Genomic DNA, 26,486 nt, shown 5'->3' on the forward strand with positions numbered 1-26,486 from the left:
AAAATCAGTACAAACATTGTATTACTGTAAATAATGAGTTTTTTCAGGCACCCCAGCTGCTAGACTTGTTACCCAGCTGGTCACATGCTGTATGGTGTTAGGACTCCATGACTATAGCCCTCCTTTTCAAATACAGCCTTTAAATATCAAGTTCCACTGACAGCTTTTCTGATGAAACCAAATTTATTTACACTACTGCAATGTGTTGAATTTGTTTAGTATCAAAGTATTGCGAGTCTGAAATATCATTTACAAACAAAACAATGATATGGCAATATTAGTAATTCAGCTGACCACACAGGACAAGAACCCACAGGATTTTGGTTTGTGACAGTGGTTTGAGAACGAGAGGCTACAATCAGAATGGAATTGGATCATGTGGCTACTGCTGCTCTCACTGGACATTAGTGATGAACACTGGAAATTGGATTCTTAATATTTCATTTTCACCTTGTGTTTGTGTTAATTTCATGTTCAGGTAATGTGAACCTAGCATTACTGAATTTTCTAATGAAAAAAATATTTTTGAAACAACATGTGATGCAATCAATCTCAATTTGTTTTAATAAGCTTTAACAATTAAAATCAAATTACACTAGATTTCTTAGTTTTTTGGGTTTTTTTTAGGAGAGCAGATGAAAATCATATCGTACCCACCATAAGCCACGACAGTGATGCTCTGCTGTGCTTTGACCAGAGTTGAACTCTCAATTGTGAGAGAGCTGACTCCTTTCTTCTTCATTATCAATGGTTTCTGCCCACTATTAGAATAGCAGGAACTTAAAACATCCTAAAGCAATGAAGATTAGCACTGGAGATTAGACACATTTACGCAAACACAGAAAGTAAATGTTTCAGTCCACTCTCCACTGAAGCTACACTATATTGCCAAAAGTATTCACTCACCCATCCAAATCATTGAATTTAAGTGTTCCAATCATGTCCATGGCCACAGGTGTATAAAACCAAGCACTTAGGCCTGCAGACTGCTTCTACAAACATTAATGAAAGACTGGGAAAGACTCAGGAGCTCAGTGAATTCCAGCGTGGTACCGTGATATGAGCGAATACTTTTGGCAATATAGTGTATGTTACACAAGTGCTTCTTTCACATGTTAAAAATCAGAGCATTTCTGTGTCTGTTACAGAACGTATGAATGCACTAACAGATACAGGGTTCGTGTCCTCAAAGTACCAAGCCATTTCCTGACAGCCTTCACAGTGCAACTGCAAAGTAACATCGATGCTGGTATTCACTGGATTGCAATTGGAACATCTGAAAGAAAGTGAGAACAAATGGGGTTTAGATGATCCTCTGTAATTTACTATAAAATATATTTGCATATTTATTAAGAACATATTTCTTACAACCCCATTTCCAAAAAAGTTGGGAAGGTGCCCAGAATGTAAATAAAAATAGAAGGCAATGATGTGCAAATCATGTAAACCATATTTTAAAGGGAAATTCTACAAAGGCAACATATCAAATGTTGAATCAAATAAAACATTTTTTAATATATGCCCATTTTTAATTTGATGCCAAAAACATGTGTCCAAAAAAGTGGGGACGGGAGCCTGTTTACCACTGTGTTTCATCACCTCTTCTTTTAACAACACTCTGTAAGCCCGACTACTGTAGTTATGAAAATGAAATATTTTCTCGTTCTTGTTTGCTATAGGATTTTAGCTGCTCATCAGATGGGGGTCTCCTTTGTCATTTTTTTTCCCACAATGTACTAAATGTTTTCAGTGGGTGACAGATCTGTACTGCAGGCAGGTCAGTTTAGCACCCAGACTCTTTTAATATGGAGCAATGCTGTTGTAATACATGAAGAATGTGGTTTGGCATTGTCTTGCTGAAAAAATCAAGGCCTTCCCTGAAAAAGATGTCGTGTGGATGGCAGCATATGTTGCAGATACATGTATATATTGTTCACCATTAATGATGCCTTCACAGATGTGCACGTCACCCATGCCACGCACACTAATGCACCCCTATACCTTCCTGAGTAGTGGCTTTTGAACTGTGCACTGAAAAGCTAAGTGGTCTTTAGCCGGGAGAACACAACATCCCTGATTTCCAAAAAGAATTTCAAATGTTGATTCATCGGACCACAGAACAATTTTCCCCTTCGCCTTAGTCTGTTTTAATTGATCTCGGGCCCAGAGAAGGTGGCAGTGTTTTCACAGACAGTGGTTTTCAGAAGTGTTTCTGAGTACATGCAGTGATTTTCACTACAGAAAAAAAAATCATGTTTGTTTTTGATGAGGTGCTGTCTCAGGGCCCAAAGACCATGGTCAGCAAATACTAGTTTTTGACCTTTTTACTTGCATACAGAGATTCTTTTTTAATGATATTTTATACTGTAGATCAAGAAAAGCAAAGGTTCTTTGCTTTTTTACATTGAGAAATGTTATTCTTGAATTGTTGCACTATTTGCCTGTGCAGTCTTTCACACAGTGGCAAACCCCTCCTCATCTTTAGTTTTGAAAGACTTTCTAACCCTAACCCTAAACCTCTCTGAGCTGCTCTTTTTACCCTTTTTTCCTGTTACTGACCTGTTATCAATTAACCACCAGGTGTTTTTTTTTAGTATAACACAACTTTACCAGTCTTTTGATGCCCCCCATCCCAACTTTTATGGAATGTGTTGTTGGCATCAGATTCAAAATAGGCTAATATTTTATACTTTTATACAATAAAATTTGCAACAAGTTCTAAAGGGGCTAATATTTTTCATGAAATAATTAAATGTCTCACTATCAACATCTAATATGTGTTCTATGTTCTGTTGTGAATAAAATATGGTCTATGAGATTCGCAAATCATTACATTCTGTTTTTACTTACATTTATTTACATTTTGCACAATGTCCCAACTTTTTTGGAATTGGGGTTGTACTATTGTTTTCCTGTCTTCATCAGTATAATATTGATCATGCACTTTAGACATAAACATCAAGCAGGACCTTCTTTGATGTTTAATGTGACATTAATTCAAAATGACATATGATGCGGTTCCAATTACGGCAAAGTCCGTTCCATTGCCTTCGACTTCTAAATGACTATTTCGGAATTTACTGGGTGATTTACTGAATTTTTTTGGACACCATATTTTAGCAAGATTCTGTTCTTTCTTAACTCAGTAATGCTACTTCCTTCAATTTAATGGAAGATCTCACAAAGTTCAGCTTTAAGTCTAGCTAAGATAAATGACAACACGGTCATGAACGTGATAAATAAAATGACGATCATATCAACAAAGAATTCTTTGGTCACTGTAGAAATAGAAATTGAGGAGTAAAAAGTTCAAAGGCCTTGCAAGAAGAAGTGCATATACATGGGCCTGTAACTCTTTTCTTCTCTTTTTTTTTGCTGCAAGCATTTCATTGTTGTTGGAAGAAAATTTTGTATCTCCAAAATGGCAACTTTACAGGAGAAGGAAAAAACCTACTTTATTTTTAATGTAATGAAACTGATGGAACCAGACTTTTTTTCCAACTACTATACAATGTATAGGATGACAGGCATTTCCAAATTATGTCAAAAAACTAACAACAAGCTTTACAGCAGCGATATAATGTACAGAGTTATAAGAATTTTCCACACAAACACATCAGAGCTCTCTGTGTGCAACTTGGCCTAAATTATTTCCTTTTTTACTCGACTGGACCTGAGAATGAATGAATGTGCAGTGTGATGACTTACGTGATGACTGGGTTTAAATCAGTCCCTGGTCTGACAGAGATGCATCTGGTTGCTGTCTGTGGCTGCGTCTGCCCTGTCGTTTTTGTGGCAGTCAGAAAGTAGAGTGAAAAACTGTAAGGTGGAGGGAGACAAGCTGCACTTATCTCATGCGTTTCAGTCTTAGTACTGACATTACAGGGACAAGTTCCACCTGCAAAGAGAAGGAAAAGCAACTGAGCCCAACATGCTGCTTTCTTTAATAACCAAAAAGCAGAACCTCATACAATAACTCTCGCAGTTATCACAAACATGAATATGACACTTTTTAAAAGTATTCACCACATTTTAACCCAGGAGATGTACTTACTGCAGCTCCAGTAAAATGTATTAAGTCTAGCATTTTCATTTAGGCCATTAATTCCCAGCAGGACACTGGCTGTACCGATGACTGGGCTTTCTGGATATGCTGTGATGGTCAGGTTACTGTCTCCTGGGATTCTAACGAGTGCTTCAGTCTATGAAAGGTATGGAAATAGACATAATATGACGTGATATTTCAAAAGCATAAATTGATCTTGAATTTCACTTGGAAAGTCCTCCTTTGGATGAGCCTGTTTTACATACCGTGTTTCCATCCTGGGTCACTGTGTCATCCTGGCAGTTCACTGTTATATTTCCAGCATCCACTTCTATCACTGAAAACAAATTCCTTGCCCTGACCAGAACATTCACTTCACCTGAAACAGTAAATGTCAAGCTCATCTGAAAACAGCACATTTTTCTCGTATATGAAAATAAGATTAAAATGGTGGTTCAACCCAAAAGTCAAACTTACAGGTTTGTTTCTTGTACTGGAGCTATGAGGCTAAAGCAGTTAACATTAGCCTTATTAAAATGGACATAAATGGAATGTAAAAGTCATTCATTTTTCAGGACGCATTTCTTTTTTGTTCTTGAGTTTTCTGCCAAAACTCATTTAGTCAGATTCAATTCCTCCCACTAGTTAGGATGCTAGTTCCCCCAATCACACCAATACTACCAACACTACGAGGGTAAAAGCTAGCACAGGTTTCCTCTGAGTCCTGTGAAGCACCACTGCATCTTTTCGAACTGCCGCTAACGCAACATCATTGGACAGCCAAACGTGTTTGGAGGAGAACATTAACTGCCAGTTCTGGAATGTCAGCCAACAGACACCTGCGCTGACTAGCATTCCACTGAGTCAATGGACTGACCACCCTAAAGTCCAGACCTCAGCATCACTGAATGTGTCTGGGATTACTTGGATCATGAACAGCAGAAAATACGACCAACTTCCAAGAAGAACTAAACGCATGCTTCCTGGAAAGAATGGAACACTAAACACTAAAAAACATGATATCATATGTAGTTGTTGAGGCTTCTGTGTGTTTTGTTTTTAAATATATGTGTTCTGCTTTTTCCTGTTGCTGAAAAATGAATAACTTGTACTTGAGTCATTTTGACTGGAAATTAAATAAATAGATAGCGGTCTCTGATTTTTGCACAGTAATGTACATGACAGCTCCAATTCATACATGTCGTGACTGATTTACCGTTGAGGTAAAATTGCATAAACTTCTATTTTGTCCAATCTGTCACTTTACAACCAAACTGTAACACAATAACATGAAGCTTTAATAATGTGCAGAAGCCTTTGTCATGAAACTAAAAAACATCAAGGCACCTTTTATCCTGCTGGAGATGTTGAAGTCGTGTAGGCTGCCATTTACCATCTGATGGGTCTCAGAGATGCTGTCATTGACCCCAGAAATCATAAAGAGCAGTTCCACTGGAGCACCACTTCCCAGAGAGACATGAACATTCAGGGCTGATCCTGAGCAAATATCCTGCTTTGGTGCAATAGAGGCCAGCAATCCCTCTACTGGCTCCACCAAGCACAGCTGCAGAGCAGCAGAGATATTTGTAGTTGTCACCTCATTGGAGGCCAAGAGAGTCAGCTGATGGCATCCTGGGCCCAGCTGCTGTAAGGTTTCTGGAGGTAAGGTGATGTTGTGGGGAATCCTCCCTCTGACTGCAAGCAAGTGGGCAATTTCCATCCCTTTAAGCTGGATCTTGTAGGTGACATTAGTTCCTATAGGAAGTCAGAGAGGTCTTTTTTTATGGCTCTAAATATTATAAATAAGATGATGTATATTGTTTAAAAATTCAAGTATTATAGGAGAAACAAGAATTTGGGGGGGGGGGGGGGGGGACAAGAAATAACAACACAGTCTACTGTAACTAGTGAAATTCATAATGTAATATATAATAAATAATTATTTTAGGTCAGCATGTTTGCATTTCATCCATACTTCACAAATAGACCATGAGGAATTCCTGACTTAATTCATCCTCGATACTACAGAGCCCTCATTTTAGAATCACCTACAGTGCTGTTCATCATGCTGGATATTCAGCATTTTTATATTTTAACAGCTTCTTACTAATCTTTTAAAACCTGTGCCATGTTAGAATCACTTTATACAAATATTCTGCAACCAATATTCTGGTTTTATATTATGATAAACATTGCAAACTTTTGAAACTGTAGTGTAGATCTTTACATTTGAATGAATACACGTGTTATGTTACCTGCATTTAGCTCCACTTGGATTCTCAGTGCATGTGGGTAGAGACCTGTGCAGTTGTCACCGTTTGTTGATTGATTTGAGCTGTGGCATCTTATTATCCCAAATTCTCCCAGTGGCTCCTGGACGGCGATGGTTTTCTGGGCGGTCACATGCCACTCACTGGTGCTGCACTCCACTGTAACAGTGTAGACTCCAGCATGTTTGTACCTGTGCACCATGGTACCCTGTAACCTGAAAATAAAGACTTTTTTTAAAGACTTATAAAAAGTCTTTCACTTGAACTTCAGTACCAATATGAGGATTGGGCCTAATCTAGCACAAGAGGGTTCAGAAATTATTACATTTTCCCTGTAATGGTACATTTTTTTCCCATTTTTAAAAAATAAAGTAATTAACTTTATAGAATATTTACTCCTCAACATCACAGAGTAAAACTCCTTGTTTTTTGTGAAACTAGCTGGTTGGCTAGCTAGCTTAACAGCTAAATAGCTGGCTTGCTTGGCTAAACTGTATTTTTTTTGTATAGATTTAACTTTTACTTACCTTTTCTGTTATTTCAACTGAAACCTGTTGCTTATGCATTCTATTGCAAATGCCTAATAATAATAATAGCATTCAAGGTGAATAAAGCCAGAAAGGCCAGTAAACCTAAAAGACATAAGGCTTTATGTAATGCTCACTGTAACTTGAATTGAATTCAGAATTATCAGCCAACTGTGTTTTGCACACTGTTGAATTAGACCTCCACTTTTAACCCATTTGTGCAGTGAAATACCCACATACATGCACATTAGTGTGCTAGGAGGCAGTGAGAACACTTGTCTGGAGCAGTGGGCATACTGGAGCAGCTCAAGGGCACTTCAGTCATGGACCGTCAGCCAAGGGGATTGAACTGGCAACCTTCCAATCACAGGGCTGGTTCCCTAACGACTACCCCAATTCATTACATATTAAAGTTATTACTTGATAAATAATTTCTTGCTTAAGTAATTGTCACAGTGAAAGCTTTTATTTGTCTTCAAGTAAGTTTTTCACTACAGTAGCAGTGTCCCTTGCACCGAGTAGAACTTACAGTAATCTGAAGATTCACCAAAGGTGTGGAAGAGGTTGTATTTTACCCTTCAGGCCTGTAGGGGTCGAGAGTGTGCCCATCACCAGTGGTCAAAGTGCACGTGAGGTTGCCTTGAAAAGGATGCAGCAGCCACTTTACTCTTAAAGTGACGTTGTCAAAAACGGCAGCCAGTTTGTCCATCAGCAGGTGAAGAGCTGTAAGCAAAATTGTCCGGAATGCTGATATTACCTACAAGCAAATGTAGCCTTAAAGTCCAGGTGTCAAAACACAAGGCCTAGGGGCCAGATCACGCCTGTGGCATAATCCTACCTAGCCCGCAAAAGTTTCACTACACACTGCATTACAATCCCCAGCATGCACTGCAAGATAGGATGCATAATGTAGCCTATTGTAACATGCTTAATGCTGTGTACTTATCATATAAGCCCCCATATCTTTAAGAGATTTTATCCAGCTTCTATATGTCGTGTCCATATGTGGCAAATTCTCAGCTTTTCTAAAATAGCACATTTTCAAATATAGGCCATATAACAACACGTACAAATGTGTGCAACACATATATTTAAAAATGGATAGGATATATTACTCATATAAATAGCTTGATGTTGTAAAGTGTTTTTGCATCTTCTTTATTTCTTTCACATACTTTCTAACAAGTTAAAATTAGTATAATAACTACAAATAAACTCTAAAAACATGTACCATGTCCTCTTTTTAATGAAAGCATAAAACATTAAACATTAACTGAAAATATCTTTCCCTGACACATTATACACATTTCTGATACCAAGTATCAGAAAATCACTATATTTCCAAAAGTATTCACTCACCCATTCAAATCACTGAATTCAGGTGTTCCAATCACTTCCATGGCCACAGTATAAAACCAAGCACCTAGGCCTGCAGACTGCTTCTACAAACATTAGTGAAAGAATGGGTCCCTCTCAGGAGCTCAGTGAATTCCAGCGTGGTACCGTGATACGACCACCTCTCCATAGATCACCACCTTATCGTGGTGGAGGGGTTTGCGTGCTTGAATGATCCTAGGAGCTATGTTATCTGGAGCAAAAGCTCCTGGTAGGGTCTCCCATGGCAAACTGGTCCTAGGTGACAGGTCAGACAAAGTGTGATCCATAATAACCCTTATGAAAACACAAAAACAGGACTTGTGTCCCCTGCCCGGAACAGGGTTACCGGGGCCCCACCCTGGAGCCAGGCCTGGGGGAGGGGCTTGCCAGCGAGCGTCTGGTGGCCGGGCATTTACTCATGGGGCCCGGTTGGGCCCAGCCCGAAGGAGTTACATGAGTCCCCCCTCCCATCGACCCACCACCAATGGGAGGGGCAGTAGTAGGGGTTCGGTGCTTTGTCGATCGGGCAGTGTCCGAAGGCGTGGGCCTTGGCGTTCTCCTCCTCGGTTGCCAAAACTGGCATTTGAAACTTGGAACGTTACCTCACTGGCGAGGAAGGAGCCTGAGTTGGTGCGCGAGGTTGAGAGATACCGGCTAGATATAGTCGGGCTCACCTCAACACACAGCTTGGGCTCTGGGTCCAATCTCCTTGAGAAGGGCTGGATTTTATTCTTTTCTGGAGTTGCCCATGGTGAGAGGCGGCGGGCAGGTGTGGGCTTTCTCATAGCCCCTCGACTTGGTGCATGTATTTTGGGGTTTTCTCCGGTGGACGAGAGGGTAGCTTCCCTACGCCTTCAGGTTGGGGAACGGGTCCTGACTGCTGTCTGTGCTTATGCACCGAACAGCAGTTCAGAGTACCCAGCCTTCTTAGAGTCCTTGGGAAGGGTGCTTGAAAGTGCTCCCCCTGGAGACTATTGTCCTACTGGGGGACTTCAACGCTCACATGGGCAATGACAGTGAGACCTGGAGGGGTGTGATTGGGAGGAATTGCCTCTTTGATCTGAACCTGAGTGGTGTTCAGTTTTTGGACTTCTGTGCAAACCACAGTTTGTCCATCAGGAACACCATGTTTGAACACAATGTTTGATTGACTTTGTAGTCGTGTCATCGGACTTGTGGCCATGTGTTTTGGACACTCAGGTAAAGAGAGGAGCTGAGCTGTCAACTGATCACCACCTGGTGGTGAGTTGGATCAGGTGGTGGGGGAAGATGCCGGTCAGACCAGGCAAGCCCAAACGTATAGTGAGGGTTTGCTGGGAACGTCTGGCAGAAGAACCTGTCAGATTGATCTTCAACTCACACCTCCATCAGAACTTTGACCAGATATCAGGGGAGGTGGGGGACATTGACTCAGAATGGGCCATGTTCCGTTCCTCCATTGTTGAAGCAGCTGACTGTAGCTGTGGCCGTAAGGTAGTTGGTGCTTATCGGGGTGGTAATCCTCGAACCCGGTGGTGGACACCCCAGGTTAGAGATGCCGTCAAGCTGAAGAAGGAGTCCTACCAGGAATGGTTGGCCTGTGGGACACCAGAAGCCTTGGAAAGTGACTTTAAGTCGGCTTAAGATTCTGGCAAACCGTCAGGCGACCCAGAAGGGTAAAGCAGTGTGCCACTAGCACTGTATATAGTGGAGATGGTGTGCTGCTGACTTCGACTGAAGACGTCATTGGGCGGTGGAAGGAATACTTTGAGGACCTTCTCAATCCCACCGACACGTTCTCCAGTGAGGAGGCTGAGTCTGGGGACATGGGAATAGGCTTGTCCATTACTGAGGCCGAAGTCGCTAAGGTAGTTAAGAAGCTCCTTGGTGGCAAGGCTCCAGGGGTGGATGAGATCCGCCCTGAGTTCCTCAAGGCTCTGGATGTTGTGGGGCTGTCTTGGCTGACACGCCTTTTCAACATTGCGTGGACATCGGGGGCGGTGCCACTGGATTGGGTGGTGGTGCCTCTTTTTAAAAAAGGGGACCGGAGGGTGTGTTCCAACTACAGGGGAATGACACTCCTCAGCCTCCCTGGTAAGGTCTATGAAGGGGTACTGGAGAAGAGAGTCCGGCTTATAGTCAAACCTCAGATCCAGGAGGAGTCACCGATTCTATTCATAATTTTTATGGATAGAATTCTAGACGCAGTCAGGGGATGGAGGGTGTCCGGTTTGGTGACCTCAAGGTCACATCGCTGCTGTTTGCGGATGATGTGGTCCTACTGGGGACATCAGGCCGCGAACTTCAGCTTTCGCTGGATTGGTTTGCAGCCGAGTGTGAAGCGGCCGGCATAAGAATCAGTACCTCTAAATCCGAGACCATGGTTCTCAGGCGGAAAAGGATGGAGGATGGTCAGCAGTGATGCGGGCTCTTTACCGGTCTGTTGTGGTAAAGAAAGAGCTGAGCCATAAGGCAAGGCTCTCGATTTACCGGTCAATCTACGTTCCCACCCTCACCTATGGTCATGAGCTTTGGGTAATGACCGAAAGAATAAGATCGCGAATACAAGTGGCCAAAGTGAGTTTCCTCCGCAGGGTGTCTGGACTCTCCCTTAGAGATAGGGTGAGAAGTTCGGTCATCCAGGAGGAACTCGGAGTAGAGCCGCTGCTTCTTCATGTCGAGAGGAGCCAGCTGAGGTGGTTCGGGCATCTGGATGGATGCCTCCTCGGGAGGTGTCACAGGCAAGTCCACCTGGCAGGAGACTCCGGGGAAGCCCCAGGACACGCTGGCGTGACTATATCGCCCAGCTGGCCTGGGAGCACCTCGGAATCCCCCTTGGAGAGTTAGTGGAAGTGGCTGGGGAAAGGGAGGTCTGGGCCTCATTGCTTAGGATGCTGCCCCCGTGACCCGAACCCCGGAGAAGCGGAAGATAATGGATGGATAATAATGGATGGACCATGATACGACGCCATCTGTGCAACAAGTCCAGTCGTGAAATTTCCTCACTACTAAATATTCCACAGTCAACTGTCAGTGGTATTATAACAAAGTGGAAGTGATTGGGAACGACAACAACTCAGACACGAAGTGGTCAACCACGTAAAATGACAGAGCAGGGTCAGCGGATGCTGAGGCGCATAGTGTGCAGAGGTCACCAACTGCAATCACTACAGACCTCCAAACTTCATGTGGCCTTAAGATCAGCTCAAGAACAGCATAGAGAGCTTCAAGGAATGGGTTTCCATGGCCAAGCAGCTGCATCCAGGCCTTACATCACCAATTGCAATGCAAAGCGGTGTAAAGCGTGTGTGTAAAGCGCCGCCACTGGACTCTAGAGCAATGGAGACGTTTTCTCTGGAGTGAAGAATCATGCTTCTCCGTCTGGGAAACCAATGGATGACTCTGGGTTTGGCAGTTGCCAGGAGAACGGTACTTGTCTGACTGCACTGTGCCAAGTGTAAAGTTTGGTGGAGGAGGGATTATGGTGTGGGGTTGTTTTTCAAGAGTTGGGCTTGGCCCCTTAGTTCCAGTGAAAGGAACACTTAATGTTTCAGCTCCAAGAGATTAGAGAATTTCATGCTCCCAATTTTGTGAGAACAGTTTGGGGATGGCCCCTTCCTGTTCCAACATGACTGCGCACCAGTGCACAAAGCAAGGTCCATAAAGACATGGATGAGCGAGTTTGGTGTGGGAGAACTTGACTGGTCTGCACAGAGTCCTCACCTCAACCCAATAGAACACCTTTGGGAATTAGAGCGGTGACTGCGAGCCAGGCCTTCTCGTCCATCATCAGTGTCTGACCTCACAAATGCACTTCTGGAAGCATGGTCAAAAATTCCCATAAAATCACTCCTAACCCTTGTGGAAAGCCTTCCCAGAAGAGTTGAAGCTGTTATAGCTGTATAGACATCATATTATACACTATAGATTAAGAATGGGATCTCACTCAAGTTCATATGTGTGTGAAGGCAGACAAGCTAATACTTTTGGAAATATAGTGTATGTAGCATCCATATATCGTGCACACGTCGAGTATTTTATACTTGCATATAAAAAAAAACATACATGTACATATATTTTAAATACATGCCTCACCCTTTACATGTGCACATACGGCCACATATCAGATTTTCATATACAGCAAGACCATAATCATAAACCTTTGATCTTTACATTTTCTATGAGTCAACAAGAATAAAACTTTGGATTAGGCAATAGATAAGACTACACTACAGCCATGCTGTAAGACACGTATTGTAGTCATAATTATAGTATATATAGGTTTGCCTTAATTACTGCTTGTTCCATCAGGGAATTGTACGTCATCAATAACACCCTGCTCTTTTGATACTTGACTTGTATTTGATCTATCTGAATATTCTGATAAATTTATAATGAAAGACATTTTATTGATGAGTCCTATCCAGATAAGAACAATAAAAGTGAGCTCTGACCGTCTTTGCAGTGATACTCCACTGACAGGTAACTCCCCAGGCCTGGGCAAGGATCACCAAAGGATGCTACGTCTGCAGTGGCCTGGCAAACCTGCAGACCATGGCAGCGCTCTTGAGAGAGGAAGGTGAAAGTGATAATCATATGTAAATCTTTTTCTTATGTAAACTATTTCATCGTTAAAAGGGAATTCCACCAATATTTCAGCATTTCTCTATTGTTGGATCGTTGAAATGTAAAGAAAGTTATGCAGAGTGCTTTGAAATGAATAAGTGTAGACATCTATTTATAGTGGTGGTGATGGGTCCAGACATCTGAGAAGTTCACTGCGTCCACAAGCACCCTCATAGAAAGTTATTGCATGAAATTGTTATAAAATATGCTTACTGTTGTTTTATGACAGTTTTGTGATCATGTTTTGGCCTAAAGTATGTTTTTTTTTTAATCCATTAATTGTAGAGAGATACATGAAGGCCTTTCCAAGGCAACATAGTACCAGAAGAAAACATGTTTTTGGATCCATCACAATTTTATCATTATCAACATTACATATAGATAGTTTTGTAGGTTAACTGGTCATTTCAATTAGCAAATAAAATACATTTGCATTGAACATATTATGACCCCTGGTTCCTATCACCACCATGGTAAAGAAATTCAAGTCTGTAAGTTTTCTTTCTTTTTAATGCACAATTACTGTCTATGTGCTGACATTAACATCTTGGAGAAAATAAGAAAACATAAAAAGAGGCCTCTGAAAAAGTTATGGCATACTTTACGTTTGATGTTTTATTTTTGTTATTAAATTCCAACATAATTTTAATTGTGCATTAAAATTTGCCCAAAATGACAGACTTAAGTGTGTTTTTTGCAGACATGTTATGTTATTTCACTTAGAAAATCAACAAAACATGTCATTTGACTGGGGCTAAAATGGGTGCAATTCCCCTTCAGCTACTCTTGCACATTTAATGCACATTTATTTTGTGCGCCTTTTAACCACAAACCTGTTGTGAGACAGCAGATTTCCATGCATAATAACAGCAAGGAATGAAGAGGAGGTGGAGAGAAGATATACACAAGGAAATAAGGGAGCAGTGTGAAAACATTTAAACATGCAGTATCAACAAAAATGCCAAACAAGCGGCTCTGAGACTACAGCTTAACACAAATCAGGTTTAAATTCCATTATTATTTAAAAACTTGGGCTAAACAGATGAATCACCTGTATGAAATGACCTCATATGGAGGTCAGAGTTCAATTAGATACAGGTCATTAAAATGACACTGCTGATTGTACTCTGTATTAATTCATCACTGTCCAAAAAAAGGCACATCTCCTTTTTTTCACATCATTTGAACTCAGCAGCTGACCTTTACATTGGATGAAAAGTTCATAATGAATGGGCCAATAGATATGCTTCTAAAAATGACCTTGTAATCAAAACCTTTAAATAATGGCAGTCAATAATGTTGCTGTCCTCTCCTGTAAAGTTCCCATTTTAAGATAAATGTATTTCTTGGTAAGTGATGAAACCTTTGTTGACTTGTTTGTGTAAAAAAGGGAAAGTACAACCCACAGAAACTGTGACAAATCAAATTCCGCTGTTCATACAGTACTGTGTGAAAGTCTTAGGCAGCCACATTTTCAAAATCTATTTATTTCTGTAGTGTGTGTTTATTTGTTGAGAAAAGTGTTAATATTTGAATAAACAACATTTATAGAATATTAATTAATAATGATAACATCTTCTGGATGTTAGTGTGTTTGTTTAACCATTTTCAAACCTCTCCTCAAGGAAGCCCAGTATTATATGTAGTTAAAGAGCAACTCCTGGTTTGACCAATCAGTGCTTCATTAAATTGTGCTCATGATGTAATTGATGATATTAAGTCTCTGTGGCGGCTGTGAAGGGGTCAAGGAAAAATATGGACCCAAGAAATTCTTGTAACTTTTAATTGTTTCTATGTTTATTTGAATTATGAATATGACTTTATTCTAATATATATTGTGATAAACTCACTGCTGAGGTAAATTGTTTATGTAAATAAAAATGTGTCTGATCCACTCATACCAGCACAACACACATTAACACACCACCACCCTGTCAATGTTACTGCAGTGCTGAAAATGACCAACAACCAAATAGTATGTGCTCTATGAGGGTCCATGGGGGTCCTGACCACTGAAGAACAGGGTAAAAGGGGGCTAACAAAGTATCAGAGAAACAGATGGACTACAGTCTGTAACTATAGAACTACAAAGTGCACCTATATAGTAAGTGGAGCTGATAAAATGGACAATGAGCGTAAAAACAAGAAGGTGGGCATGATGTTATGTCTAATCAGTGTAGATGTTTTTTATGGAAAAACTTTTCTATTGTGCTGATAGTAAGAACCCTTTTGGTTCCATTTAATACCTTTATTTTCAAGAGCACACCACAAATTGGTTCATGTGATTATTAAAGATGATTAGAAACCCTCAAAAAGCTCTATGTCAATCTGATGTTCAACTCGCATTCAAAGACCAAGAACCAGAGAAAGACGCTGTTGGAAGGACTTGCGTTTGTGCTGGAAGGACATCCTGCAGAAGAACGTACCAGAAACCACGTCCACCACGTCCATCCAGGTGCACTCCTCCTGTAAGGATGCGTGAGTGGGAGAATGGCTGGTTCTGCAGTAGTGCCTCGTCTTCCTGCCGTAGAAACTGTCGTCAATCTCTATCACCTGGCCAGATCCACACTGCAGTGTTGCATTATGGTCTGTGCAGGCTAGAGAGTGTCCTAACTCTGAAACAAATGCAGAATATGCATTTACAGTTGCCTTAATAACCACATAGCACAACAGTGGTAACAGTGCATTGACGGGCAATTTAGAAAGTAATACTAACCAAACTGACAGATAAAGTAGAACTCCTGACTGCAGTTACCGCTTGTTCCCCATTGAAATCCAGAGTCTTTCATGATGTAACCACAGCCTGCACCCGGGATGGGCTCACCAAGCCAGTTAGAGTAGCTCACATCAGAGCTATCAAGCCAAGACAGGGAACCTGCACATGTAGAATGTGCATCATTATTGCTGCAAACAGGTTCCAACCAATTGCATTTCAACCGAGCTTCAACGAGGGTAGCTTTGAGTCAAAAAAGATGCCTAATCCTCTAGTGTTGGTTATATGGAACGTTCTGTATTGCATTCAGACTGCATGACAAAATTTGAAGACATGATCTTGTGAGAAGTCCTGGGACCAGTTTATATAGGGTGCCCTTGTTTTAATGAGTCAGTGAAATGTAGATCATCATTGTCCATTTTTTTGGTGATTATATCTTTTGAACACATCAATGATTTACACTGTGAAGCACTTGAAATGAAATTTCTTTACATTAACATACATAAATAATGGGGTGTTTTGTCTTTTTCTTATAAATTCGCCATTATGGAGATTTTTTGGAGAGCGATGATATGGAATATAGTTCGTAACTCACTGAATACCCCCCCGAATATTTCCCATAATTAAATGTTTAAGAAACATTTCAACATATTCAAAGTGGTTTGATATGACACTTCCAACACTTCATTCTAGCGCTACTTCAGAAGAATCGAAATTGGTCACAGTGGTAGTGATAGGAACCAGACATCCAAGGCATTTAATACCTTTAAAAGCTCCCTCACTTTAGAGTATTATACAATATGTTCACAAATACACAGCTTGATGTCTGAGACATTGTTTTACAATAGCGTTGAGAGCGGGTTTTAGCCTACAACATACGTTTTTAAAATATACTTTTAAAAGATACATGCAGGGTGCAAAATAGTTTGTTTTACTACTATTTCACTATTATCAGCATTACAGATAAAAACTCAGGAAGCACAAGTATGTTTACAGATCATACTGGATAGTAAATAAATAAATAAAATGGCCATATTACATTGTAAACATCACAGCCTCTGGTTTCTGTCACAACCACTGTGAAGAAATCCAAGTCAGTAAGCTTTTCTACAATGAGCCATTTCATACTAGGCCACTCTGAAGGACTGTTTACATCTCAATCACTGAATTATAAATAAAGTTGGTCGTTAAAAGGTTCCAAGCTTGGACATACAGTTTTGTGAGGTTTAATTGGTATAGAAACGTTACATTATGTAGTAGGACTGTAATATGGCTGGAGCCATAGCTCATGGCTAGTATATTAGCTTGGAGCTAGCTGTTTGGACTACTTGACATGGAACCTCTATGTTATGCAGATTCTTTATACTTTGAAGGGTACATCCACCAATTTTTCAACATTTCTGCATAGTTAGCTGATGAAGATGTGAACAAAGTCATTCGTGGTTTGATGTGAAATGCGCTGTTCTAGAGAAACTTACTGAGCCAGATTTGAATCCTGTCACCACCACTGTAATGGTAAACCATGGATTGTGACGTCTACAATGTATATATAGCCATTTTATTTACTCGCCAAAATGACTAGATTTACATTGTAGATCTGATAGTAGTTCCTATCACCACCGCTGTAAAGACATGCAGGTTAGTAAGCTTCTCTGCAATACACCATCTCACACTGACCCTCTCTGAACGACTTTGTTCACATCTCAGTGAATGAATTATTCAGACATATTGAAGAATTAATATTTAAAAAGATTCTTCACACTCACATCTCATTTACACATAATGGCTCTTTAAAGAACCATCAATTGAGAGGTTCTTTGTAGAACCAAAAGGGATACTTCTATGTCAAAATCGATCGCTTAGTGTCCTTTACAGAACGTCTGGTATCTATATCGTTGTCATTAGGGGCAGTTGTGGGCTGGAGGTTAGGGACCCAGCCTCGTGACCGGAAGGTCGCCGGTTCGATCCCCAGAGCCGACAGCACAAGACTGAGGTGTCCTTGAGCAAGACGCCTAACCCCCAACTGCTCCTCGGGCGCTGCGGATTGGGCTGCCCACTGCTCCGGGCAAGTGTGCTCACTGCCCCCTAGTGTGTGTGTGCTCACTAGTGTGTATGTGGTGTTTCACCTCACGGATGGGTTAAATGCAAAGTTGAAATTTCCCCGTTGTGGGACTAATAAGGGTCTCTTAATCTTAATCTTAATTTAGACCTTGCATCCAAATTGAACTGCTCATTGATGAAAACTAGTCTAGGACTGAATCTAGGACAGCAGTATGGATTTGTTGGTTCTATCTTCTGAATTGGAATAAGAACCCATAGAATGGAAAGCAGCAGTAGGTGAAAAGACAACACAACAGGAGCTGCGCTGGCGTCCAAGCGATAAAGCCCGGCCCCTTTGTGCTTGACCTAAAAAGCTTCTCAGTGAAAGAAAGAGATTGGCATGGCAACCGTTTTGTGGGCCTGTGTAAATGAAAGCAAAAGGTCGCTACCCACTGGAGATATCCATTGAGAGTCGTCTACAGTCTGTAATCCTGGGTCACAAATGAGGTTATCAGTGGAAAAGCGGGACATAAAGTACAAAAAGTGCTCCCCTACTGTGTGCTTTGGAAATGTTATTCTAGGACAAATCTGACTGATAAAGTCAACGGTGTTTACTCATTGGCTCTGTATAAAGCCCATTGTACAAAAAAATAACATCTAATTCACATGTAATTTGTGAATGAAGTCGTAGTTAACCATTTATTACATGAATTATTACTTAAGCATGATAAAAAAATGTATATGTTTTTGTTATTTAATATTTCTCAAATAATGGATATATTTAATATATATATATATATATATATTTATATTTATATTTATATACAAATTAAATAGGGTGTTTGGTAAATTGTTGGCATATGGCAACAGTGTGCAATCGTACCACATCACCATAAAATCTAAAAAAAAAAAACACCAAAAATCGAATTTTTTCTCTAAAAACTTCTTATACTGACCTGATATTTACAAACATCTGAAATGAACACAATTTCGATTGGCATTTGGAACCTGATGTCATGAAGTATTAGTCCTTTCAACGTAAAAGACCCTTTTCCCACAATTAAATAGGAAAACACAGATTTTAAATCACTGCTTTTCAGTAAAATTGAGATAAGGTAACTGTTGCCATATGGGTTAAACACCCAGGGCTTTGGTAACATTCACAAAGAAAGTACAAATATTTTAATAACCCCATAATTGTATGGCTTAATATTTATAACGACAATGATTTATTATGGAACTACGCTTAAAAGATGTGGCATTGAATTCACTTGATCCAAACGTTTACATTATTTCCTCATGAATAAAATATAATACATTAACACAACTATTACAGAAATAAGCTGAAAGACAAAACTGAATAGAAGAAATAGAAGAAAATTAAGCTCCTCTCTTGCTTTAAAAATCCACAGATGTTTCTGTCCATCTTTCCACTGTAAGAAGACAACTCAGCATTATGAGTCTAAAAGGATGTGTGGCTGTCAAGAAGCTGTTACTGAAAAAAAGAAAATGGACAGAAAAAGAAGAAAAGTTGCAAAACAAACAAAGAAGCTGCTGGTGTTCTCAGATCTGTGGACTGACCTCCCCAGAGTCCAGACCATCATTGAATATGTTTGGCATTACTTGGATTGTGAGAAGCAGAAAATGAAACCAACTTCTAAGACTGAAGTTTCTGCAGATTTAAAGGAAGACAAAGAGTGAACATTCTAAAAATTGAAATAAATGAACACTGGTCTCTGACTTTCATACATTACTGTATGTAATTCCTGTGGAAGTGATGTGTGCATTTAAATCATTGCAAACATTTTTGTGCATTATCAAACTAATAAGTACGTTGTGTATTGAGGAAGTGCAGTGTGGACCTACATATGGGCCCTTAGACCTCATTGCAGGGATACATCTAAACTTTTTGATCTAAGCTGAATCTGTTGCATCTGTAATGTGCAGCTGATTAACATAAACAATAAATTCCCGATGGATTCAGAGCGCTGTTGTAAGAGAAGCCAATGGGCAGATGCTGCAGTGTTGGACGAAGTACACAAACCATGTAATTGATTTAAAGCAGAGGCACCCAAGGTAAAATATTACTCCAGTAAAAGTAGAAGATCCTCCTTTAGACCTCCACTTGAGTAAAAGTACTAAAGTATTTACCTTCAAATGTACTTAAGTACCAAAAGTAAAAGTACTAAAAGATTAATTATGGCTCTAATGTCCTGTTATCATTTTTATAACAAGACTGGCTTCATGAACTCATTGTAGGTGAAAATCCTCCAGTGTCTCTCTTGGTGAACCAGGCTTTTAATAGAATGACATTAATTAGTGACGCTGATGTTTATTAAAATGATCATAAGCACAAAACACTGAAGGTAAACAGTTTCCATCAGGAAGAACCGAGTGGCTCTGAAATCACTTTTTACAAACAAGCAAAGTTTCAGTTTAAGATTTATTTACAACTTAGTTACAAGTTTAAGTTTAATAAAAACTGGCTTTAAACTCAGGATCACAAATGAGTTCCTTTACTATGTTGATCTGTAGGTCTCTGTTCATAAACATAAACCAGCCCAAACTAATTTACTATTAAATTAAATTGTGTTTATTTAAATTCAGAAAAAAGACGCATCAGTCACGACTGCATATGTGGACATATTTCTATATTGTGGTCTATTTACATAAAGTTAGGTTAGTTCATCATTTATGTTGGCATAGGCTCAATATGTTTTATGCTGTTGCACTGAAGCTCAAAACAAAGTGACTGCTGTGCCTGATTGGTGTTCTTGCTTTGCGCTTCTTCCGTTTTGACATGTTATGTTTTTTTACACACAGGAATCAAAAGGAACGACAGATTTCTCAAAATGTAGTGGAGGAAAAAGTCAGATATTTGACTTTGAAATGTAGTGGAGTGAAAGTAAAAAGTTGCCCAAAATGGAAAAACTTAAGTAAAGTGCAGATACACTCTCTCACTTTTCACCTATTTTGGGCAACACATTTTTTAAGGCAGGGAGAGCTGAGAAGCTGGCAGACCTTTACAAGGATGGCAACCTTCTTACGTTTGAGCAATTATGCCAAACATATAACATTCCAAGGAAACATTTTTACAAATATTTACAAGTTAAACATTTCATTATGTTAAAATATGCCAATCGAATCCGAACCACCACTGTCATACCTAGAGAATACCGTACTGCAAAATCTAGAGAAGAGAGGCCATATTTCTTTATTTTATACCGTTTTATTAACACACGATAAGGAATCCACAACTGACAGGTTGGATGCATGGAGATCTGACATTCAAGAGGAGATACAGGAGACGGACTGGGAAACTACATGCTTAAAAGCCCAAAAGCAATCAATTAATACAAGAATGAAACTTCTCCAATATAAGTGGTTGATGAGAACCTATGTAACTCCAGTCAAATTGAATCGTTGGTCTCCTGATATTCCAGATAGTTGTAGTAAATGTTTAGCTGGAAAGGGTACTCTCGTTCACTGTGTATGGGAATGTCCAAAATTACAGCAGTACTGGAAATCAGTCATGCAGACTTTGTCTAAGATTGTTGGAGTAAATGTACCTGTTGAGGCAAAAATATGTGTGTTGGGTATATATCCAGAGAACTGTACTTTTAGTTCCAGACAATTAAAACTGATGACTTTGGTCTCCTGCAGGCCAGGCGATTAATATCTTTGTACTGGAAGAAAATGGATGTACCCTCAAATCAAATGTGGGTGAAAGAGATGGCATCCTGTATTGTATTGGAACGACTCACTTATTTTGTCAAAGGAAAGGGGATAAAATTTGAAGAAATATGGTCACCGTTGACTGAGTTTCTGAGACATTATGAAGGAAATTAATTAGGAAAATGATGCAAAGTGCTGAGTGTTTTTGATTTTTTATTTATTTATTTATTTTATTTAATCTCACCTTATTTATATGTATGTGTGTATGTGTGTATATATATATATATATATATATATATATATATATATATATATATATATATATATGTACACTGAAAACTGTATTTTTTTTGGGGGGGGGTGCTGGGGATTATGTTGTTTAATGTACATTTTATGTCAACTGTCATTATTTGCTTGTTTTGTAATATTGAAAAACAATAAAAAGACAAGGGGAAAAAAAGTGCAGATACACGAGAAAACTACTTAAGTACAGTAATTAATTACATTTACTTAGTTACTGTGTACCATCGAGATGCTGAAGCGCTTTTTGAGAGAACTGGTTTTCTTTTCTTCTATTCACTAAAATGGCAAGTCACAAAATTATTATCCATAGAAACTGACTGTATACAAAGAATTGTCAGATAGAGATTTAGTTGAAAGGCACTGGAGTATTCCTTTAAGTTCTGAAGCCCCCAAACTCCGAAGCACTTACCCTCAGTGGCTGCAGAGTCTAGGCTGAGGTTGAAGGAGGCGGGCGCCAGCCCCAGCCACCAGTCCAGCTCTGGCTGCAGATGTTTCTGGAGAAACTGCTGAGTCTCATCATTCTGGATGAAGGCCAGGTGTCCACCACCACGCTCACACCAGCCTTGTGCACTGAGGAAGCTGCGCTGCAGAGCCACAAACTCAAAGCAGGAGCCCTCAAAGACCTGCTGCTGCTCTGGACAGGATGGAGATTCTGTGTTCACTTCAACATCAGCTGCAGCGACAGTGAAGACAAGTGCATGCAACAGAGTGGACAAAGTATGTGTGGCCATCCTTCACCTCCTCACCTGCACGCTATTACAAGCAGTCTGGCGTCTCTCCATACTTAAAGGGCCCTGACGTCAGACAGGCTAGTCATGCCGGTAAGCCTGTTGGCTCAACAAAGGCCCAACTGCTATTAGATGTATTGTCCCCAAGCATCAGAGAATGCAGTGTAATAAGGGCCCATGTGTAAATAACCAAGCACAATCTTCTCCCCGTGCAGGCAGCTATAAACCTCTCAATACACAGCCTGCAGAGTGGGAGATAAGCCGGGGGCCAAGCATGAATGATGGTTCTGTGACATCCGATCATTAATTACAACGTAAAAGATTTTTTGTTGACCATTTCAGCCTATTGTGTTATACAAATGCTTATCTTATCAGGAATAAAGCACAAAAACAATTATATAACGATTAAAGGGGAACTCCAGGACTTTTTCAAAATTTTGACATAATTTAATTGTGGAGAAGTCATTTATAGCAGGTTGATGTGAAACGGGCCCTTCTATAGTGAGAATTGTTCATAGAGGAGGTGATGTTTAAAGCATTTAATGCCACACTGTAAAAATGAACAGCACAACAACTTAAATGCTATAAAAATTTGGAGTTACTTAAGATAAAAAAAATTACAAAATTAGGTAATTTTATTCAGATGTATTATTTTTTTGTTGGACATTTTGTTGGATATTTTGTCGAGTATTTTGGACTTTGGACTTGTAATAGTTGTACTAACTCAATACAATTAAGTAATTTTGACTATAATTTTGATGCCACAAAACTTAAATTCACTGCCTTTATACAAATCTGAATTGAATTTATACTCAAGCTGAATTAACTCAATGTTTTCCATTAAAAAAGACTAGGCTGTAAATGTAACAAATTAATAGCACATTTAATTCAATTAGTGAAAACAATGTCCTAAATAATTTAACTTAATATCACTCTGGACCATCTTTCCAAATGCTGGCCGTTTATCCCAGAGTGCAAAATTGGTCAATGTAGTGTCCAATCGCTACAAAACAACAACCGCAGGTGGGAACATGGTAACTCAGTTCCTCAACACTGACTGGTTTATTCAAATTATTTAAAAGATTAGATCTTTATCAAAATATAGAACATAAGTAGACACCCCAGGGAAGGGAGGCTGGGCAGGATGTCAACAAAACAGTCCCCCTAAACGTTTTTGAAATTTACCACTATTTTAACATTATCAACATTTCATAAAACCCAGAAGATTTATAGGCTCACTAGTCATTTTGGTTAGTAAATAATATGGCTATATTTGTGTTGCTGACATTGTGACCCCCAGTTCCCATCAACACCACTGTAAAGAAATCTGAGTCATTGCGTTTTTTAACAATGGACCATTTCACATCGAACCACTCTGAATGACTTTGTGATGTTTATGTGTCATTAACTCAATTATGCAGTGCTGAAAATTTGTGAAATTTTAATATTTAATGTAATTTTGGACTATTTCTGTTAGTCATTCAACATTAAGGACAGGCAATGGAAACACGTGGTTCTGATGTGAAATCGATAATTTGTTTAAATTTGATTCATGGTGGAGAGGTACTCCATCACATTATAGCCAAAAGTATATACACTCCTCCTAATTATTGAGTTTAGGTGTTTTAACCACATTAATTCCTAGCAAGTGTATAAAATCAAGTACATAGCCATCTCCATACACAAATATCAGAAATAAAATAGGTCGTACTGAAGAGGTCAGTGACTTTAAATGTGGCAGTGTCATTGGATACTACTTCAAGTCAGTTCATGAAATTTCTGCCCTGTTAGATCTGCCCCAGTCAACTGTAAGTGCTATTATGGTGAAACAGAAGTGTGTAGGAGCAACAACAGCTCAGATATGAAGCAGACTTACAGAGCTGGAGCATAAACTGCTGAAATGCATAAAAAAAATCACCCATAATGTGTCACTAAATACAGAACTCCAAACTGCCCTTGAAGCCACATCAGCACAAGAGTTGAGTCTTGGGAGCTTCATGAAATGGATTTCTAAATGAGCCAAGCAGCTGCTCACAAGTGCAGCTAGATTGGTGTAAAACTTGCTGTCACTCGAGGGAATAGGATATCAAAGAAGATCATATAGGTGTGATGGTCAGATGTCCACATACTCTTGGCCATATAGTGTATATGCAAGGTATTTTAAGGCAAAATTGTCAACGAAGATTTTTTTTTCTTTCAGATTTAGATAAGAACACCTAGTTCTTATCACTACCACTGTAAAAAAGTTTCTGTACAAGTAACCAATTCAGATTGAAAAACTTTGAAAGACTTGAAAATTTAAATTATGCAAAAATACAGAAATGTTGTCTGTTTTGAAGATTTTTGAAACCTTAATGCTGAAGTAGGCCTTGGGTCACATGTTTGCTCAGTGTATCTATTTTTGAGCGCCCATCAAGTTATGAATAAAGTAAAACAAATAAATATTGATTAAAGATTAAAGCTTGACCTCAGGCCAAATGTTTATTTGGCCTATTATACTGAGCCCATAATGAATGCTTAGGACAAAATAAACAGACAAAGTCTCCATCTGAAAGCTGTAGCAGCAGTGTTAATGACTGACTAAACAGCTACACTTAATTACCACTAGACAAGGCATATGTCGAATAGATAGCAGGCATGAAACTCGGTCCGAAGTCTAATGTGCAGATTTACTCTCGCAGTAAAAAAAAAAGTATGAATATATATTCATAATGAATAATTTTATATGGGTTACCTTTGATCATGTACAGGGGCGAGTATAAAAATATGCAATATCTTCATGAGATGTTTATAAACATTTTAAATTTAAATAGATGACTAAATGATTCTGTCTGTATTGCAGCAATGCCCTCTTTAAACACGTACTGCACAGACGATAACAGGCCTAATATCTACACAGCTTTAAACTGTTCTGACTTCTGTCATTTTTCTCTGTACAAACAGGGAATTGGAATTGTTAGTGGTTCATAAACTTTTCTTATCGCAACACTTGATAAGCTTGTTAAGATAATTGCCTATATTGTTTGTATAGCATTTACAGAGAGATAACCGATAAGGTATATATGGTTTCTCAATCTTCTTCCACATTTACCCAGTGGACAGAAATGAAGTAAATGTAATTCATTACTGTTCTTAAGTAGTTTTTTCATGTATCTGTACTTTACTGAAGTATTTTGACTTTTTACTTTCACTCCACTACATTTCAAAGAAAAATCTGACTTTTTCCTCCACTACATTTTGCAAAATCTGTCATTTCTTTTGGTTTCTGTGTGTATAAAAACATAAAATGTCAAAATGAAAGAAGCACAATGCAAGAACACCAATCAGGGCACAGCGGTCACTTTGTTTCGAGCTTGTTTTGACCTGTTGGTCATACTGACCCAGTGCACTGTTTCACGTCAGTGCACCAGCATAAAATTTTGGGAGAGTCTGTTCAACATAAATGATGAAGTAACCTAACTTTGTGTAAATAGACTGAATTTATACAAACACCATTTCATTTTATAGTAAATTAGTTTGGGCTGATTTATGTTTATGAACAGAGACCTACAGATCAACATAGTAAAGGAACTCATTTGTGATCCTGAGTTTAAAGCCAGTTTTTATTAAACTTAAACTTGTAACTAAGTTGTAAATAAATCTTAAACTGAAACTTTGCTTGTGTGTAAAAAGTGATTTCAGAGCCACTCGGTTCTACCTGATGGAAACTGTTTGCCTTCAGTGTTTTGTGCTTATGATCATTTTAATAAACATCAGCGTCACTAATTAATGACGTTCTATTAAAAGCCTGGTTTACCAAGAGAGACACTGGAGGATTTTTTTTTTTGTAACTTTTTATTTATGGTATTTTTTGTCACAATAAGAATATTAAGAAAAACAGGGAAAAACGAAAGGAAAAAAGCAAAACAAAGCAGGAAAAAAAAAAAAAAAAAAAAAAAAAAAAACAACTGAGGTCCAGGAGTAAATGCATATCACGTCTGATATCAGATCTGACGTCTGATTAATCTATGTTATTGGTTCTGTCATTCATGTAAACGGACCATTTTCCCCACTTTCTTTCTCCAATTTCTTTCTGGAGCCGTAAGGAATAAGTCATCTGCTCAAGAAAGTGCAAATGTTTTACAATACCAACAAATGTGCCCACAGTAGGTGTATCTTTCTGAAGCCAATATTTAGTAATTGCCTTCTTCCCTGCTACCAACA

At 39.1% G+C, this 26,486-nt stretch overlaps 1 protein-coding gene across 1 annotated transcript in view; it reads right to left on the reverse strand.

The window, feature by feature from the left end:
* Window positions 1-22,286, reverse strand: part of pkd1l2a (polycystic kidney disease 1 like 2a) — a 46,808-nt gene extending 24,522 nt beyond the window's left edge. The window contains exons 1-12 of the mRNA XM_037545378.1: window positions 21,965-22,286; window positions 15,541-15,699; window positions 15,251-15,439; window positions 12,653-12,763; window positions 7,418-7,565; window positions 6,301-6,530; window positions 5,393-5,800; window positions 4,312-4,424; window positions 4,055-4,202; window positions 3,709-3,898; window positions 1,168-1,276; window positions 658-790 (exon numbers count right to left, since the gene is read on the reverse strand). Of these exons, the coding sequence (XP_037401275.1) occupies window positions 658-790; window positions 1,168-1,276; window positions 3,709-3,898; window positions 4,055-4,202; window positions 4,312-4,424; window positions 5,393-5,800; window positions 6,301-6,530; window positions 7,418-7,565; window positions 12,653-12,763; window positions 15,251-15,439; window positions 15,541-15,699; window positions 21,965-22,286 (2,260 nt within the window). The remainder of the gene's footprint in view (window positions 1-657; window positions 791-1,167; window positions 1,277-3,708; window positions 3,899-4,054; window positions 4,203-4,311; window positions 4,425-5,392; window positions 5,801-6,300; window positions 6,531-7,417; window positions 7,566-12,652; window positions 12,764-15,250; window positions 15,440-15,540; window positions 15,700-21,964) is intronic.
* Window positions 22,287-26,486: the final 4,200 nt, after the last annotated feature.

This window comes from Pygocentrus nattereri, chromosome 15 (genome assembly GCF_015220715.1).
Source record: "Pygocentrus nattereri isolate fPygNat1 chromosome 15, fPygNat1.pri, whole genome shotgun sequence".
NCBI lineage: Eukaryota > Metazoa > Chordata > Actinopteri > Characiformes > Serrasalmidae > Pygocentrus > Pygocentrus nattereri.